The following is a 19,692-nucleotide window of genomic DNA, read 5'->3' as shown; positions in this document are numbered from 1 at the left end:
AAAAATAACCAAAATGCTTTCCTATAGACAACCTCACAGAATGTTCAAGGCACTTACAGAATTTCCTTGTTTTCAGCCTTTAAGATTTGGAGGATCTCTTCTTTCTCCGCAGTCCTGAGGTGGTGAATAAAGACCAGGAAGCTCCTGGTGGACTCAGCCTTGGAGAGGTTGTCAGGCAGCAGGTGTTTTCTGATGGACTGCCAGTGCTCCGAGAGCTGCAAAACAGCTGCAGGCTCATACCCCATTTATAATGCTGAACATCCACAATTACAAGGAATGCTCTCTCCAGAAATAATTTTTTCCTTGTATCTGACAGGCAAAAGAAACTTTTGGTGCCTTACCTCAATATACTTGATCACCACCTGCCCATATCACACTCCTGTGCCTCTCAGAGGCAAAAACAGGAGCCTGCTGACCTTGTGTATGACTCTTCTGTAGTAGGACCATTTTGTCTATTAGTATTTAGCTCAAAAGACCTTGGGCTTCTAGGCGTATAGGTTATTTTATGGTTACACCAAGGAAATTATATCTGAGGCCAAGCTTTGACTACCATAGTGAAATTATGCAGGATTTTCATTAACAGCAGGATATTTTGGAGGGAATAAAATTAGAACTGCTGAAGAATTGTGGTAGGTTTCATATGTACTGGGACCTCACTAAAAATCAACTTTCGTAATAATTTGACCTCCCTAATCTATCTCTCTATTTTATTGTTTGTATGAAATACCATGTTTTACTATTGCCAAGGTCTGAACTGTATTTAGATAAATTACCTTTATCTAAATACTATTCTACTTAATATAGATATATATATAGATAGATAGATATAACTATATATATATAACAATAGTGCATGTGAAAATTACCTTTATCTAAAGACTATTCTACTTAATACAGATATATATATATCTATATTAAGTGCAATAGTGCATGTGAAAATTACCTTTAAGCACAATAGTGCATGTGAAAATTACCTTTAAGCACAATAGTGCATGTGAAAATTACCTTTTCATAATATAGATATATATATATCTATATTAAGTAGAACAGTATTTAGATAAAGGTAATTTTCACATGCACTATTGTTTTGCTACTATAGTTTTAAAAATGGTAAATAGTTTTAATTAATGACACCATTTGGTTTTGAAATAAGTTAAAAAACTTATTTTTCATAGTTTGCCACTTTTCCCCTGGTTGTAAAGAATTTATTAAATCCCGTTATTGACCTCCAACTCTTTGACTATGGGATAATCAGCATGCTACCAGGTTTTAAATTATTCATTCTTTCTAATAAGCAATAGACATATCTTGTTCTTTTTCAAATCCCTGTTGGTTATCTAATCTTAAGAGGATATTGCAAAGAAAAATTCCAACTGTACTTAGCTAAAGAATTACTGGGTCATTTCTGAGAGAGCACATCAATGTAAAGTCAGATTTTTTTTTTTCTTTAAAGCTTCGTAATGATGATATTACACCGAAGTTGGAAAAGCAAATTCTTCAAAGACATAAACCCTTCCTACAATAATGAAGAAATAGTTATCAAAATCTTAGATGGTTCATAATATTTGAAAACTGGGGAGAGGAATTATAGTTCGCAATATAAGAAAAGATGATTGGTTTCGTTAGTCATTTTCCTAAATAATTTCCATGTCATATGACATTAGAAAATTAACTGGAACATTAAATAATATATAGAAAAAAAATAAATAATAAAAGGAAAAACAAAATTTGAGAGTGATAATTTTATGTTTCATTTTGGTTTTCCCTTAATTCAGTTTTAGTATATTTGAGAAACTAGTATGGAATTAGTGCCTTGTACTTTAAGCAAATTATTGCATTCTCAATGATTCCACTTTTCTGAACACTAATAATACCCAAGGGAAGAGCACCTTCTTGGTAGTTACAAACTGAGCATGAAGCCAAGGGTCTGCACTCCTGACAGGGGTTAATTATTAGTAAATGCTGGACCCTGAAGTCATTTCTGTGGTCACACATCAAAACGGATTCAGGCCAAAAGTGAAATTTCTCTTTGTTGGATTAAAAATGTTATAAGATGATCTACCCTTTGCTTTAGGGGACATGCTATCTCATTTCTGGCTACAATTGTAGGAAAGATTGGGATGTGGTAAGGAAGTGTTCCCTACTTTAGGCAGAGAGCTTGGTATCCTTTTTGAGTCCTCACAGCAATACTCAGAACACTGAGCTCAATGATACATTTCACCAGAGGACATATTGCTATTAAGTGGCAGAACTTTCAGGATTTAGACCTCTGCCCATACTCTTGATAGTATATTTCCTGCTCATTTCATTAGGCCATTGTCTCCCTGCATTCTAGCTACTACTTTTAAGAAGCTGTCCTTAAGTCACAACATTTTTGGTCTGAGATGAATAGATGGTAATTATTTGTTCATTATCGTGTCATGCATCCTCTCGAGTGTATATTTTAGGCTACTGTCCTAACTCGGTGATGGCTAATAGTTCTTTAAAAACTTTCTTCACAGAATTAACCGAATCTTCCTTTGGAGAGAGAAAGAGCAGAATTTTAAGCCACGATTATTCCCATATTTGGCCACACAACGCAGTTGTTCACACATACAGAAGGGCATCCTTTACACTCGCTCTGGAAGACCTGCCCCACGATGGAAAGAGCTTTGTACTTTGAATCAACTGCTTTAATTATGGCTGCAACTTGCTTTCCAGACATCAGTCTTGGGCCTGCTTCAGTTGTCTTCAGCTCTAATTTCTGTCTGTATAACCAAGGAAGAGAAATATCACATTAGCAGCATTCTGTTGAGTGAAAGAGTTACTAATTGCCATTTCTTTGGCAAACAAGATAATAATTTACTCAAGTTGTGTTAGTCTTTGTATGTGTTTCAAGCTATATCTCCAGCAGTAATGGAAACCTCAAGGTAATTTATGATATCTTTCTGAAGCAACAATTTTATTTAAAGATTGAAAATTTGAGTCTAGATTTTCAAAATATAATGATGAGAGAGTACAGAAAAGAAAATTTGGCTGGATGCTGAACAAGGTATGTAATGTCATCTTTTTTAAATTTAGCCCAGCTTTCTGAAAATGATATCTCTAATACAACCACATGTCACTCGCTAAGACAATTAGGAAATCTTATTTTCCAAAAATGGCCTCAATGATATTTTTGTCTAATATGCTCTTTCAGAAACTTGCCTCTCTCCCGCCAGCAAGTAGAGTCTACATTCCTTTCCTTAAGCCCAGGCAGGACTCTGTGACTGTCCTGACTAACGAATGGCAGAAGTGACACTATGTGACCTCTAAGGCTAAGTCATAAAAGAAAGGGTACATGTGTTTTCAAGCACGTGTACCTTTGGAGACTTGAATAGCCATGTTAGAAGTCTGGCTACCTAAAGCTGCCATGTTGAGAGGCCATATGGGGATAAAGAGAGAGACATGAAGAGCCTCAGTAGTTGGCGTCTTCTCAACTCAGACACCAGAGAAGTGAGGGCGGAACCTTTGAATCAGCTCTGGTCAGTGACTATCTGCAACTGCATAATAGACATCAAGCAAGGCATGCCTAGTGGGCCAAGGCAAGCCCCAGAATTATGAAAGGAATGCTATTTACACCACTAAATTTAGAATGGTTTGTTAAAGAGCAACGGAAACCTAATAAACTTGATAAATAATTAAAAATATTAATTTATATAAAATATATGAAAAAAATAGTACAATACGAAATTCTACTCCAGATGAGACTTCGATAAAATTTCAAGAATTTATGGTTTGAGGCACTTCTCCCGAGATTTTGCATCATTTCACCTCCGACATAATGATTACTTCAGGGGAAACGTTTGCAAAACAATGGCATAAGATATAAAACATTTAATGCTAGAAGATGTTCTTCTAAATTAAAATCTGAAAATAACACATATTATTAGATTTGAAATTCCAGTTATTAAGCCTGTGAGAACTATTCTGATCAGAGAACTTTTTCAAATTGAAATATCAAGCTCAAATATGTAAGCACTATAATCATATAAAAAATCTGTCAAAGCATTTACTGTGAAAATTTGTATGTGTTTCTTAACAACAAAAACAAAAGCAAAAAAGTCTCATGAAGAGAACATGAAAATGCCACAACTTTTAACCATAATATTGAAAACGTTTGACAGAAAAATTAGAAAATAAACCAAAATGAATCAAATTGATCGTCTTTTTAAAATTTAAATTCTATTCAATAACAATTTTTAATGAAATTTGATTAAAAAACACTAAGTATTTAATATATGCCACTATTATTGTATATAATATGAAAAATAAAAGATGAACAAGATATCGTCACTGTTTTCAAGCAGCTCACAGTCAAATGAGGAAGAACTATATATATTTAAAAATCAAATATAATATGTAGGAATAAAAAAAATTAAAATTTCAGCATTGTCTTACTTTGATACTATTTTGCCTGCAATGTTTCGTAGAAAATTCACCCCAAAAGCATGTGTCTCTTCTGAGAGCACAGCTATAACAAAGCTGTCTTCTATTTTATAGGTAGTGACAGAGGTGGCTTTCAAAGTGACACCAAAGACCTAAATAAATAAATAAATAAATAAATAAATAAATAAATATGTGTAGTTGTAACATGCGATCAGCTTTCTATCTTTGAATTAAGTCAAATATCAAACTATCTTTTAATCTTCAAAGGAGCTTCCCCTTTACACCATCCCCCATCATTTAACCCTATAGCACATTAAAATAAATCTAATCATTTGATATGATGTGAAACTATACCCTAAACTACAAATTATAAATGTTTCTCAAAAATATCTTTACCTTATTCTTCTATTATTTAAACTAATCTCTACAAAATAATTATTTGGATGCTTCAAAGAAAATGATATGAATCATACCTGATTTGGTGTTGTAAATCCAGACCTTACTATTTTGCATGAATCCAAGGCCTTAATTTTGGTCACTTTGTCTTGATGAGCCTGGTAGGTCACTTTACAATCCCCGGAGATATCTACCTAAAAATAAAAGTAAAAAATATAATTTTGGGGATTCTCACATGGACCACTAGAATTCCAGTGGAAAATGGCTTAAAAATTGAGGCTCTTAATATATCATGGGAGGCCTTCTTTTTGTCCAGGCTGACAAAATAGGAAGACAGGATTAACTCATTGATGCCTGCAGCATGTGGATTCTTTTCCATCCTCTTTGGTTGAGTCTTACCAGTGCCTTCTTATTGCCCAAGGAATAATAAAAGATTTCCTACTTCTTTCTAATGTCTAATAAGAATAATCGAACCAATGGCCTGGTCATAATCAAAACTTCTGGTAAATGGGTAATTATGTGGCAAAAGGAGTTGACTTTTAATGCTATATCTAGGCTGTGTGTATGTATGTGCACGCTCATGCACTTTGACTAGCTGAGTATGATTATAAATCTTTAAAAAGCTGTTGGATTAATTCAACTCATTATGTCACATCAACAAATTGAGTGTAAGCAAGTGTACCCCAATATGGACTCTGTTTAGCTACCTCAGCCTTTCTATGGGCCTCTGCCAGCACCACACCCAGCCTCCACTCTAGCAAGCTAACTAACATTCCCTTGGCCCAGCCCTTGTATCAGATTTTCTCACTCACTCCTGGGCTATCTAAATTCAGACTAAGAAACTTAGACTCAGCTCTGCCTTTGATTCCAGGTGTAGTACTGAGGGAGCCACTGAACTTCCCTAATTTAACCCCAGTTTCTTTGTCTGTAAAAAGAAAAGGGGTTGGTGTTGACCAATGGGTCCCTAAACTGAAAACTCATTCAAATTATCTGAGAGAACTGTTAAAATAGAGATGATTAGGTCCTCCCTAGTATATTGAATCAGAATCTTTGCAGTGAATCCTGAGAATCTATATTTTTAATAAGCACTCCATTGGGCTAGTCATACACAGTGAAGCCACTGGAACACTCCCCAAGATTTTCTGCATCTCTATCAATAGGTCTCCTTAGTAAAGCTAAGTCAAATTCTCTTTACCCAGTATTTGAGTACGCATTGGTATAAATAGTATTTTCATATGTAAATGAGATTTTACTACTCCACCCACCTTTTCTGAGCATTACTGTAGTAGTAACTTTTTAACTGAATTTCTACAAATAGAAATCTATACAAATAATTTTGACAACTCTATTGACAAATAAGACTTTGGATTTTTAATAATATTACTAAGTACCTCATTGGTGGTTCCAGAGCTTAACTGCATCTGAAATAGGCTGGCGAGGCCTCTCTTAAGATTTTCTATGGCCGCTGGCTCATTTTCATATGAGTAGAAGTTTTTGACCTAGGGGGAAAAAAGAACAGACATAAATGGAGCAAAAATAGATCACATCATATTTGGTCGAATAAGTGGCAGGAAAGATCAGATTATTGCCCCTATGAATTTTGGGAGAAAGAAATCTATTATTTCAAAGCTGGGATACCTTTTGTTGTGATAAGAAGCTATCTAAATTTCTAAGAAACTAGACCATCAGAATATGATATTTCAGGAGACTGATAATGAAGGCTCTGAACATGATGGGCATAATATAAAGAAGAAAAGAAACAGGCTGGGATTTCTGTGAAAGCAAGGATTACTCAAGGAAGAGAAGAAAAATCAGGAACATTCTCTTTGAATATGTCAACATGTTTCTCTACCTATAACTGCTTGAAATAAAAACTAACCAAATTTAAAAATAACAGCAAAGAAATAAGTTTTTGGAAGAGAAAGGCTCAACACTCTTGAGACTACTGAGATAGCACAGCCACCAAGGGCTATGATAAGGGCCCAAACATGGCTGTAACTCCTACGGACAAAATTCCACAGGAGGGACTTTCTATGGCCCTCAGAGCGTTCATGCTGGTGTTCAGTAGACAAAGATGTAGAAGATTGGAAGGTTTTAGGTTGAGACTGCTACCATTGCATAGCCTGCTCCAGGCACTACTCTGAGCTTCCCTTTAGAAGGCAGGAAAAAGAGGCTGGAATGAGGAAAGTGACTGCAATTAGACTGCAATAGTAAATGGCTTATGTTAGTTTCATTTCATCCTTGATATTATAGGTACGGTAGTGATAACAATGTCTCATACCATTCTGATAATTTAGCTCATATTTAAGAAACAAGGACAAAAATACAGGGAGCATTTTCTGAAAAGCAGTCTATCGTTTTCGCCCTGTATTAACTTCAAACACAACACATGACTTAGAAATAGGGGACGGACAGACAGAGCTTCCCTGTACAACTTCCCAAGATCTATGGTAATTATAGCTGAGCACGTCTACCAGAAATATCCTGAATGCCTTTCTATTTTTCTTTAAAGCCAACCATGACTTCTCAAGTAAAACAGAAATTTTATTAATTATGCAATGAATTCAATTAATATCAATCTGAATGATTCAGCCTAGATGAAATTTTGTACCTCAGAAAAAGATGTTTTTCCTGAATTATCCAAACGAGTGCCTCAAATCCCTATTTTTATTTTCTACACATACTCTGCCTAGTGACAGATTTACTAGGTACTTTATCCGGCCTGCAATCAATTTCAGTCATTACATTGGACAAACCTATAAATGTTGGAATTGTGTTTGTCCAGGTTAAGAGGGAACTGAAATAGTGACCTCAGCGTCTGAAAATTCGTGGTATCATATTCTCAAACAAATCACTGGAAATTTCTCAGATCCGAGGCTGAGTTTCTGATGTTCTATTTTGTAAACTGGGTCTTCTTACTTTTTAGGCATTACAGTGTATCTTCCTTTTCGAATATTTGGGAGTATGATATCTCAAGATATCATGACTATCTGAAATTCATAACTAGATGACTTGAGCCCAGATACATTCAGAAGGCCTCACTTGGTGGTGATGCTTACATGCCTCTGGTCCGTGACTATTTTGGCCTGAGTCTTAAATACTTAAAAAAGCAAGGGGAACCATTAAATGAGAAAACTACTTGTACTATCTTCGGTATTCTCACTTTCCTTCTAGGCTACAAAATGTGCCTGAACTATTTATAAAGTTTTACCTAAAATTTCAAGTACCCAGTTCTCAGATTTGATCTTTGGACTATGCATAAGGCTAAGTGCTCATCTATTTTTTTCTGGTCCACTTCCATAGATCAAGTTTTGGTCTTTACAGTTAGGTCTGTAAGAAAATGGGGTTGGGGATTTTTTTTTTTTTCCTGGCAGGCTAAACAACGTAAACTGTGAGACATACAGAGAATTTCTTTTTCATTCTTTCTATTAGTTTTTATTATTTCCCCGGAACCAGAAAACTGGACAAGTCTCTTTTTCCTTTGTATGACTGCTGCCTTTGGGGCCTAAATTCTGTCCCCTTAGTGCAGACCACTGAGATCGAAAGTGAATACAGCACTGGTATCCAGATTAGCTAACTGCCAAAGCTGTTAGAATTGAGCAGACTTTCGGTAATTAAAAAAATAATAATTAAGTCAGAACTTTGTGGTTCCATCTATATGGCTGTCACAATAGTAATCTTAAATTTATTATTTCACAACAGGAACTGAGTAAGTTTTATTACATTCAAGCCATAAAACTGATTTCTTCTTTCAGTTCAAAATGAGCTCTGAACATCTGAGAGCACAAAACTCTTAACTAAATTCACAGTCCCTAGAGCTTCTGGAGAGCAGCAGTGGCACAACCTAGTTACAAACTAAGCCTTTAACCTGAGGAAACAAACAGAGAGAGATGGGTAGATTGTGGAAAGGAGACGAAGGGCCTCTTCTGGCCAAATTTGGAAGGTCAGTTTCCCCTTGGAACCGGTAAGGATTATTCATATTTTTTCCTTAGGGAAAAAATGCTGCTATAGATTCCCTTAATTTATACATTCTTTAAGATTAACAGAAAGCAAAATTCCATTAACTGGCCAAACTGCAAAAATGAACAAAACGGATTCCAGCAAACGGAGATTAGTCATTTTATTTCATTTACTTAGCTAGAGTTATACCTTTTCAATATGTTTTTGGTATGTATTTAAGTCAGAGCATAGCTGGGAAACAGCGCATTAAAAAACAGACAAGTAAAGAAATATATGAAGAATTAGATTTTTAAGGTGTCACATTTCTTTTGAAGGTTCAGTGTGTGTACAGAAACCATACTGCCAGACTGACAGAGCAAATCAATGCCTAGAAACAACACAAAACAAAGGGCCAACTCAGCAGCCACATGGTTAATTTTATCAATACTGACAATGAAAGCCAAAAATGGAAATCTAGTAATTATCCAGTTAACTGGATTAGCATTTCAGGCCAAGAAAGCGTCCCAGGGTGTAACTTGAAGCATCTTTTGCTTGTCAGTGTTAATCAACTTAACCAGAAATCTGTTATGTTTCCAACTTCATTTATGATTTGTAGACAAAATTAGAGTCATGCCCAAACACTTATGTGGGGGAGATGAGTGAACATGGAAAAAAGATGTATCTAAGTATTTTAATGGACTCTCTTTTATAATGTAAATATGGGGGCTTAAAACAAGGGGCTTAGGAAAGAAAAAATACATGCTGATGAGCATACCTGAAATCACAGAAATTTCAGGGAATAAAACTCGGTTTGAGCCTAGAGTAGAAAATACTCTTTAAGAAAATTGTCAATCAGAAGTTCAGTCTTTCCTTTCATAATTTCTCTCATAATAAACTGAAGTGAGGGTTTCAATAATGATCTTTTCTAAGAGTGATGTGGCTGAAAAGTCCACATAGTTTTTTAGTCTCCAGGGTCATGTTTTTCCAAGAACTCTATCGTGTAATTGAAAGGTAGCACAATGTACTTTAACCTGAGGCTACAGTAAACCATCACAAGTCATAGCTCCTTTAGAATTGTTGGAGTCACTGAAATAATGATGTGGCAGCTCCATCCCAGCCTTTGAACAGTGAGGACACTGAATCTTTTGTTGTCTGTGTGTAACAGACTTTGTACTCAACTGATATCTAAGAGGCTGTAAAATGACTGGTTGTCATTAAAACTACAAATGCAATTAATATTTTACGGGCTCAAGTATTTTGCCACGTTGGAAAGCCAGAGAAAATAGCAATATGTCGTGTTGTTCACAAAGTTGTGACATATGAAAATCAAATGAGTTCATGGATATGGTGAAGAATGAAATAGGCATGCTGAAAGTCAACTGAAGTGATATTTTTCCAAATGCTTTCCAGATAGAAGACAGTATAACAATGGTTTCCAGCAAAGACCCTGAATTTAGACTCTGTTTTAAATCCCAATTCTACCACTTGCCAGTTGTAAGACCCTAGGCAATTTCTTTACTTCTCTTAACTTTTGTTTCAACATCTATCACAAGAGGATGATTAAGCGACACCTGCTTCCTAGGCCTATCCTGAAGATAAAAGAGATAATTCATGTAATGCTTTCAGTCAATGCAGGCATTGAGTACTCAGTCCATTTAGTTATTATTAAGCAAACAATAAGCAAAGCCTTTCTCAAAGTCTAACTCATTTTAACATATAACCTTATTTGTTCATTCCTTTAGTTTATAAACATTTATTGTGCTCACACTGTGAGCAAGGCACTGAATGTATAGAGATAAAGACACCACTGATGCTCATTAGAAGCTTACTCTGAATGTGGATGGCAGACAAATAAAGAGAAGATTATAATACACTGTGATAAATGTTTAGATAGAAATAAGTCCACAGGAATATGAGAGAATGTTGGAAAAGGCTTCCAACACCAAATCAGTCAGTGCAAGATATAGTTCTGGGTGCTTTGGGGACAAAGAGAGCAGAAGGGCATGATGGTGAGTGGAGGGCTGGACTATGAAAAGGAATGGGAATTTTCTCTACTGAAACCAATAACCTAACAACGAACACAAATGACCAAAAGGAAAATGATAAGGCTATGAGTGAGCTACAAAATGCTAAGAGGGTTATAAAGAGGGCTAGCTATTTCTAGAAATGTGTGAACTTCATAGACGAAAAGGCCTGTGAGCAACACCTGAAGTATGGTAAGTATTTTGACAAGTGGAGAAGGAAGAGGAGCATTCTCGAGATGGTAATTTCATATTTGGTTGTAGGAGAGGTGACTACGCAATAATCCTTCTTTTAGTACTTTACATAAAAACATGCATAATGATGAGAAATATGTTACATGTCTGAAATTTATATTTTAAACTATTTGTTTTCACTTTTATTTTGAATCTAGAGAAATTTGAGACATGTGGAATTTTAACTATAAGGGTCCCTTTCTGTTTTTCTACTTTAGTTTCTAAAATTTCTATTTTAGTTCCTAAAATTCACCTTTACTAATGCATTTTTATTCATATCAATATGTGGATTTTAATAAATCCACATATATAATGCCAAATAATTCACTGATCACAATTGCTTCTCAATTCCAAACACATTAAGACTATTTTAATAGACTAGAATCAAACCATAAGAAATGCACTTATAGGAATGTCTGAGCAAATTCTCAAATGGATATTACTGTATTTATTCATTACTTTAATATATAAAATGCTTTTCAAAGTCATAGTTTTAAAATAATATCTAAATGCTTTTTTAAAAAATCAACTCTACTTTAAAAATGCCATATCCTTTCAAAAGCTTCAATTTTGTACTTTAGCCAGATATTGATATTCTCATAACAAGTTAATATCACTTATCTACGTTAGATAATTTCATTCTCATAATTCGTCTACTTTCCTGAATTTATCCAATCATCTGTGATGAACGTTTACATTACAATATCTTTGTAACCCTTCCTAATTTAATAAAAAATAAACCTTTTAATAATTCCTCTCAACAATAAACAAGTACTATAAAGATTTTCATTAAAATAAGGAACATAAATAGTTAGAAAATATGTGAATTCAATGCCTTGATTCACTTCTGAAACATTTAATTTGCGACCTCTGTTTATTAGTTCTTGAAAAAATTCCATTTACCAAAAAAGTAGTGATACCATGATCACCTAAAAATAAGAGCTCCTGAAGAAAAGAAAAATATGAAGTTGGAGAAAAAAGTTACTTTTACCTTTCCATGGATTAGATGAAGGAGTACAGGTCTTTGTAAAGCCTGTAAATTTTTTTTTCTTATAATTTTGGATGGATTTTTTCCTTTGAAAATGCTCTTCTCTCCTCTCTTCAGATTCACATTTTCAACATTTACATCCTTTATCTGGAATTGAGGAAAGAAATCTATTAGAAAAACTGTCTATATCTGTTTCCATCAGAGTTTCTTAGAAAAAAAAATGGTAAAGCAATAAACAGTGTTAGCCATAATTTCTTCTGCTGTTTTTTCAATTCATAATTCATGGGATCTAGCTATTAACTTTAAAAGAATGGAAAAGGTATTCAACAATTAGGTTTCTGAATTAGGCTGAAATACTGATAAAGGAATCTGTGACTTCAGGTTTATAATAATTGTGAGTAGAAAATAGCTGTTGCTATCTGCCTGATAATATTCACTTTCCATACAATTTGTTTGAAAGAAATCCTGCCTCATTGTACTTTATCTGTATATATAAAATTAAAGATGAACAGTCTGATTCATAATGTTTTTTGCAGAATACTGCAGAATTCATAATGTTTTTTGCAGATACATAATGTTTTTTGCAGAATACTGTTCTATTGATAAATGGCTCAGAGAGGTGGAAAATAAAATTTTGATTCAACTTGGAAAACACAACACCTGTTAGAGACATCCAAAAAAGCAAGGATCACTTGATAAATGTATTTCAATGACACCTCATTATAAAGTATAACCGCAACTATTTCTCAGTTACAGTGGAGCAAATTTTGGTCCTGTATACCTGTTTCACACTGACATGTAGAAGAAGAAAAACTTTACTAAAGAAATCTATTGCTTTTAGATCCTTCAAAAACAAACATGAAACACTATAAAGTAAACCTGGAAGAGGCCACAAAAACCATCCAATTTGACTTTCTTTCTCAATCCATAAATCTAAAGCATCATTACTGACCAAATATTGCCATGTAGAGGAATACCTGGTTCTTTCCTGAGGAAGAATACAGAAAAAGTTTACTCCTTCACTGGCAATTTCACCTTTTATTTTAAGGAACTCAAGAAAATTGGGAGGTCTCAATTTATATCTTCTTTCAGCTAGAGTGGCCTCAATCATTTTTCACATGACATGGATTCTAGGCTCCTCACACCCAGAACATTTCAAAGAGATTCTAGCAAATGTGCCTATTAATATGACATATAGAACTGGACATCATATTCCAGTTACTTACCAGGATATGCCTTCTTTTGCCTGTTTCAACAATTTGGAAAGATCAGATCACTTTAGCAAAAACTTCAAGACTATAGATCTACTTATTTTTGTGATAGATAACAAACTAAATGAACATATAACCAAGAATACAAAACGAGTGCTGTTGAATGGTATACTTCTCAGAGACTTTGCTGACATCTAATGTTTGCATTTCTGGTTAGAAAATGCCCACCGTGATTTGGATCAGTTGGTCATCATCACCATCAGGATTTCTCCACAGTAGGACGACGTCCACATTGGATGAAATTCGGTAACCCACACTGTCTTGAAGTTTTTCTTTGCCCCGATTAAGAAAAACTTCAGTGGAGTATGTGAGTTTGTACAGTCGGTCATTATTTAATGAGAGACCAGTTGTGTGACCTACATAAAAATATGACACAAGTGAAGTCTTAGTTGTAAGGCATACAAAAGGCCAGGGACTATGCTATCTTGCCATCAATGCATTCCTCATCCAGCTCAATGATGCCCAGTGGGAGCTGAATAAATATTTGCTAAATAAAATATGGTTCTACTTCTCCAAGTGCTAAAATAATTGGCTTGAGCAACAACAAAAACAAACAAATAAGCTTCTATTCTGGAAACATTAGTTTGTATCCCTAATCAATAATCAGATTATCTAAATAGTGTTCTGGTTGAACTACAAAATATTCTTTAAAGAAACATTTTATTGCCTTTAAGTATATTATTTCTTCCCCCTACCCCAGCTTTATTATGGTATAATGAATATGATTTTGAGAAGAGGTTCAGCCTAGAATTGCTTTGTAAAATTAATAAAAATCATTTGTAATTAACATATCATTTAAATGCAATGGATCATTCCAAAGTAATTTTAGGAATTAAAAGGCAGTTCCTTAAATCATATATTTTGAATATTTCAAAAATATCCCTCCAATGTAACTTACTCTGTTAATTTAATTAGTAAAGTTTTAGTACAAAAGTACATTTCAAGGCCATACATATGTAAATTTAAATCAGCTGTTTCTAAATAAAATGTTTCATTACATAAAATTTTAGCAAAGGCTAAAATAGTATAAAAGTCAGTATTGTGAGCCAAAAAAATTATATATGGAATAGTTCACACACTTTTCAATTCAATTTGACTTAATTCAAAGAATTTCCTAGAGATGACTTGAAGTTCATGGTCATACAAACTTTTTAAAATATATTTTCTACCTATAGCCCTCAGGAAGTAGTAAAAAAAAGTTTTCAGTATACATTTTTCCTTAGTGCTAATGAGATTGCATTGCCTAGTTAACTATAACAGAGAACTATAACATTTTTCCCCCTTCAGGAAATATGCGTATGAGCAGAAGGACAGGAAAAGAGGTTGAGATGACTGAGCTAGAAGTGAGGAAGCTGAGAAAGGGAGTAAAATCACTTTGCAAAGACAAAAAATTAAGAAAAACTTTGAAAAATCTTTACCATCTATTGTCTCCATTACCACCTACTATGGCACCTACTGCCCTGAGGAAAAATGGTCATAACACAGTGTCTCTAGTAAACTAAGTGCTTTATGTGCATTTCCTTATTTAATCCTCCCCAAAACCTAAAGGGATGGGTACCATTATTAATCTCATTTCATAGATAAGGAAATCGAGAGACACGGAAATTATACATTTTATCTAAGATCATTCAGATAGTAGTGGAATCAGAATGTGAACCCAGGCTGTCAAGCTCTAGAGATCATGCTCTAACCTATACTATACACATCTAAATCTTTAGGTTGAACATGTTTCCATTCCTAAGACGTGAGCAGGGAATACATTCATTCATTCATTCATTCATTCACTCATCCATTCATTCAATAGAGATGTATTGAGCACCCACTAGGTGGTTGGCACCTTTCTAGGTCAGGGGCTATACCAGTTAATGAGCAGACAAAATGTCTACCTTTGTGGAGTTTATATTTGAATGAGGAGGAGATGGGCAATAAGCTTATATATACTTATAAATTATATAAATATATGAAGAAAAATGAAACAGAAAAGGGATTGGGGATAAAGACCTTTGTGAAAAGGTAATATTCTGGACAAAGGCTTTAGGCTAGCCACATTTATATCTGTGGGAAGAGCATTCCCTCCCACACTACTATCCCTACATCCTCTCCACAGAGGAAATAACAGATTCAAAGGCCCTGAGGAGAGTTCATGAAGGTGTAATGGAGGAACAGCAGGGAGGCCAAAGAGGCTGAAATTAAGTGAAAGACACAGCAGAAGGAGATAAGGTCAAATAGGTTCTTATGAATGGCATGAAGACTTGGAGGGACCTTTGTATAGACTTAGAATTTGATTCTGAGTGAGATGTGTAGTGAAATTACATAATCTGACAAAGTGTGGGAGTAGGTATCCAAGTGCATAGACACAGAAAAAAACAGACTATGTCTGAGCACAAAGTCAGGTAGAACTTCAGATATGAGATATAGAAGGCAGAAAAAGTCAGGAAAAACCTTGAAGGAGATGAAGTCTGTGACTCCCTCTAGCTTTCTCTACCTCTATCTCTTCCACATTTTAACTGGGGACACTGCTACAGGTTCAAAAATTGGCCTTCTAGCCAGGAAAGATATTTTGGCTAGAGAGGCCTTTTTTTAATGACACCTATCAAATTCCACGCAAGGCATAAAGGAAATACATCTTCTCTTAACTAATCCTCATAGTAATTCTAAAAGGTAAGCATTATGTGATAAAAGCTGACTTTGTGTTCAACTCAACATAGCAGATATAATGCAGAATCTGACATTTAAATTTATTGAGGTCCAAATTTTGTGGACTACACAAATGTGTCTTCTGATTAAAATAACTATGAAAAGTTTGTAGGAAGGTAGGCTCTCAAATTTCAGAGCTTTCCAAACTATCATGTTGATCATTTTTTTCTTACTTTCACTTTACTAGTAGTCATAAGAATGTGAAAAGAGTAGATCAGTTTTTAATTGACTTGCAAGTGATAGAGTACAAGAAAGAATGAGCCTTGTTCTCCTAAAACTTTTTGTTACTACTTTCAACAGGAGATAAAGCCTAAAGTGGTTCAAATAAGTGGATTATGCTGTAGTGTTTTCCCTGCTATCCTTTCCTGTTTGATAAATATTTCTTTGTTTATGTGTTGAGAGATCTGGCAACAATGGACAATGGGGGCATGTTCTATTGACATTGTTGACTTTCTTTCTCAGGGTGTTACTCTTTAGAGTAGGCAGAATGATATTTTTTGAAGTAGATATTAGAGAAAAGCAGGAGAGATCAATTTTAACCGAAAAAGGAGTAAGTATCTCTTCAATGTGCCCTTTCAAGTGCATCCAGAATTTTTAAGTGACTGAAAAGCAACAAACTCTTAGTTTCCAACCATTTAAGAAACATCTTAAAATACTAATTTATCAAACTTAGATGAGTACAATAGCACAGTTAATTGGCTTAAGCAAGAAGACAAAGATAAATTAAAAGTGAAGTTTGAAAAAACATGTAACCATGATAAGAATAATACGTAATTAAATTTAGGATTCCAACAAAAAACAATAAGGCTGGAAGTAAAAGAGTAGGATAAAGGATAAGGGATGTAAAAAAAAAAAAAGATGATTAATATGAATGAACTGAAAAATATGGGCAGGGCCAGGGACTGAGAGAAAGAGTGGAAGTGAAGAAACAGTTCAAGTTTAGAGGTGACAAATTAAATGGAAATTTTAAGTGTGGATTATCAAAAATAAAATTACTATAAAGAAAACCCTAAAAAGGCCATGAGAATAGATCCATCATCATAAAATACAATTCAGAAAAAGCAGGGAATACTTGAGTCTTTAGAATGTTCGCACTCATATCTCTTCTAAATAGAACCTCTTCTGTACTATTCCTAATCTCCTCCATTCTTTTCATAGTCCAACCTGCACTCAAAATCCATCCAAAACAAAAATTTTCTAAGAAATTGCATTGACAATTAAATTTTAGATGAGTTTTGAGGTGATACACGGGATCCCCTAATTTATAATGGCCTGATTTTGAAGTAAACTTTTTACAAGTAGTTTGTTTGTTAAATGTCGATTATTACAGAGGGCAAGGAATCTATAATTACATCATGGTATTATAATACAAAAGGTTATCGCATCTAAGTAGAGAGAGAGTTGTCAAGTCCTATACTTTTTATTTATGACATTTGGTATAAACAGCTTGTACTGTGAAGCTAATGACACTTAAGCTTTGGGGCCCTCACTTGCCCAGGCTCATTTCAAGGTTTAGAAGGGGCCCTAGCAATGTGGGCATATGCCATATCTTTTTTTCAATGATATTCGCAAAAGTAAGATATTTTGTAATCTTTTCTCAAAGATGGCCCCTAAATTGCATAAGCTTCGGGTTCTCAATATCTGGATTTACCACTGAGCTTGTACACAACAAACTGTAGCTATCTGTCATCTTCTAAACCTGTATGTCATTGGTGTGAGTGCAAGTGCAAGTGTGTATCTTTAAATCTTTCTAAGTGCATGTAGTTGAAAATATCAAGTTATCCAATTTTCTCATTTGTAGGGTGGGAAAAAAGAGAAACCTACATTAACTACTACATTTCAAATATTTTTCTCAAAATAATCACAGTATTGGTTTGATATTATGGTGTACAAATCACTCATATTTCAAATATACAACAGTTTATTTGACAGATAACAAAACGGTAAGCTTTCTATATAATAATTCTCAGTCAGCTATAATTTATAAACCTTTACTTTGTTCTCATTAAAATGTTTTTTCATCCAAGTAGGGACTATATCTTTAAATACTAAACAATTTAGAAACTGGTTAAAAAAAAAAATACTGTCTTTAGTTTGAGAACCTAAAGTGCCATTTACTTAGGTGAAATAATACAATTTTAAACCTCCATTTATTGTTCCAATAACCAAGATTGTCTTTTTCCCTCATGTGAAAATTTTCCATGCAAAAAATCTTGAGAAAAACTTCACTTTATGATCAAAAGTCACAGTTATTCAAAAAGACTTTTAGAAGTTTACAAATGAATTGTTTTATATCGATTACTTAGAGTACACCATTATTAAAATTGGACCTTATCATGCTAAGTTATCTGTTTGATCGATTGGCTTTCATAGTGCACTCTTTTAAGAAACTCTAAAAAGCGATAATTTTACTGGTGAAACATTTAGCTAGCAACACTATTTTTCCAAAGATAATAAATCTTCTTTCTTAAACCTATAGTTTTATTTTCTGTAATTCACCAACTGTGATGATTCCATCACTTTTAAATAGTAATGGAATTAAATACATGCTTTACCATTTCATTCATAATTCTTTAGCAAATCAAATGCTTTTTTCATTGGGTCTAAATCTTCTTGATGTCACATTGCTAAGCAACTAGAAGGAAATTTAAGAGCTGTTTTTTTTATCCTGTTTTACAATTCAAATGAAGGAGCTGCATTCAGTGAGTGACCAATAGCAGCAGGTAACAATAACCGGCATCTTTTTTCTCCCTTTGAAAAATAGACCATGAATGAGAAAATGAAGCAGGAAGCACACTAGTCTGAGGGACTGTAACTAAAAGGAACGTTTGTGAAGTCATGCCTTCACAAACACTTCATATACACGGTTTTGACGATGGTTTAGTTGGAAACTTTTTCACTAGAGACACACGCAATTTTCCCACAGCAATTAAAATTAAAGTTTAGCAAAAGGCAATACAAACTTACCTTTAACAGAAGCTGAATATGAGGAAATAAAGCAGAGAAAAAGCACAGCAAGAAGAATCATATTGACTAACCACCCTCTAACGCATCCAGTTCCTAGCAAGGAGTCACTGAGAAGTGGACTCTTCTTATGGCAGTGAGGGAATAACCCTTCTTAGAACCTGCTACAGTAATGTTTATCTTTGAGGAAAGGTCAGATTCCAAACTCCAAAATCAGGACTAAGTTCACCAAAGAGATCTTTATTAATGATTAAACATAGGTGGGCTGTAATTTTCAGTCTTTAACTTTTTTTTTTACTCAATCAAGAAAATTTTCACCTTTGAGAGGAAAACTAAACCAATCTACCTTCTTGTAAATTCAGAAGTACTGAGGAACATTTGAGGAAAACTGGTGGTGATGGTTTTTTGCTCAATAATAATAATCATGTCTGTGATATTAAATGCCTGTCTTCATATTTTATCACTTTATGTGGGAGGTGGTGAGGATTCTCAAACTCAGCTAAAATTAATTAAATTTCACTATATCTTAAACGCTCATCCTCAAATTTTTTTTTTACTATGTATATGCTATTAGAAAAAGTCACTGTGAATTTCAGGCTTAAATTTAAAAATTTTAAGTTGTATCATCACCAATCAGTTCAAATTAATGTTAGAATAGAACTTTCATTTCTGAAACCTAGATGATTCTCCTTATGTGTGAGACTATGTGAGTTTGTAGCAAATCAGCGCTGTCTATTATTAACCTGCTAGCAGGCCAATTGAGTGTATATATATA

General features: G+C 34.1%; 1 protein-coding gene across 1 annotated transcript in view; it reads right to left on the bottom strand.

Annotated features, from left to right (window-relative positions):
- The window catches only part of MTTP (microsomal triglyceride transfer protein), a 44,150-nt gene extending 25,067 nt beyond the window's left edge, over positions 1-19,083 (bottom strand). Inside the window, exons 1-8 of the mRNA XM_039848708.1 lie at positions 18,921-19,083; positions 13,425-13,612; positions 11,989-12,132; positions 6,195-6,302; positions 4,881-4,997; positions 4,420-4,559; positions 2,597-2,747; positions 58-215 (exon numbers count right to left, since the gene is read on the bottom strand). Coding sequence (XP_039704642.1) covers positions 58-215; positions 2,597-2,747; positions 4,420-4,559; positions 4,881-4,997; positions 6,195-6,302; positions 11,989-12,132; positions 13,425-13,612; positions 18,921-18,981 — 1,067 coding nt within the window. The 5' untranslated portion in view covers positions 18,982-19,083. The remainder of the gene's footprint in view (positions 1-57; positions 216-2,596; positions 2,748-4,419; positions 4,560-4,880; positions 4,998-6,194; positions 6,303-11,988; positions 12,133-13,424; positions 13,613-18,920) is intronic.
- Positions 19,084-19,692: the final 609 nt, after the last annotated feature.

The sequence above is a fragment of the Pteropus medius genome, unplaced genomic scaffold (assembly GCF_902729225.1).
Source record: "Pteropus medius unplaced genomic scaffold, Ma_sr-lr_union100, whole genome shotgun sequence".
In the NCBI taxonomy this organism is placed as follows: domain Eukaryota; kingdom Metazoa; phylum Chordata; class Mammalia; order Chiroptera; family Pteropodidae; genus Pteropus; species Pteropus medius.
The sequence above is the reverse complement of the archived record's forward strand: the minus strand, read 5'-3'. Positions and strand labels throughout refer to the sequence as shown.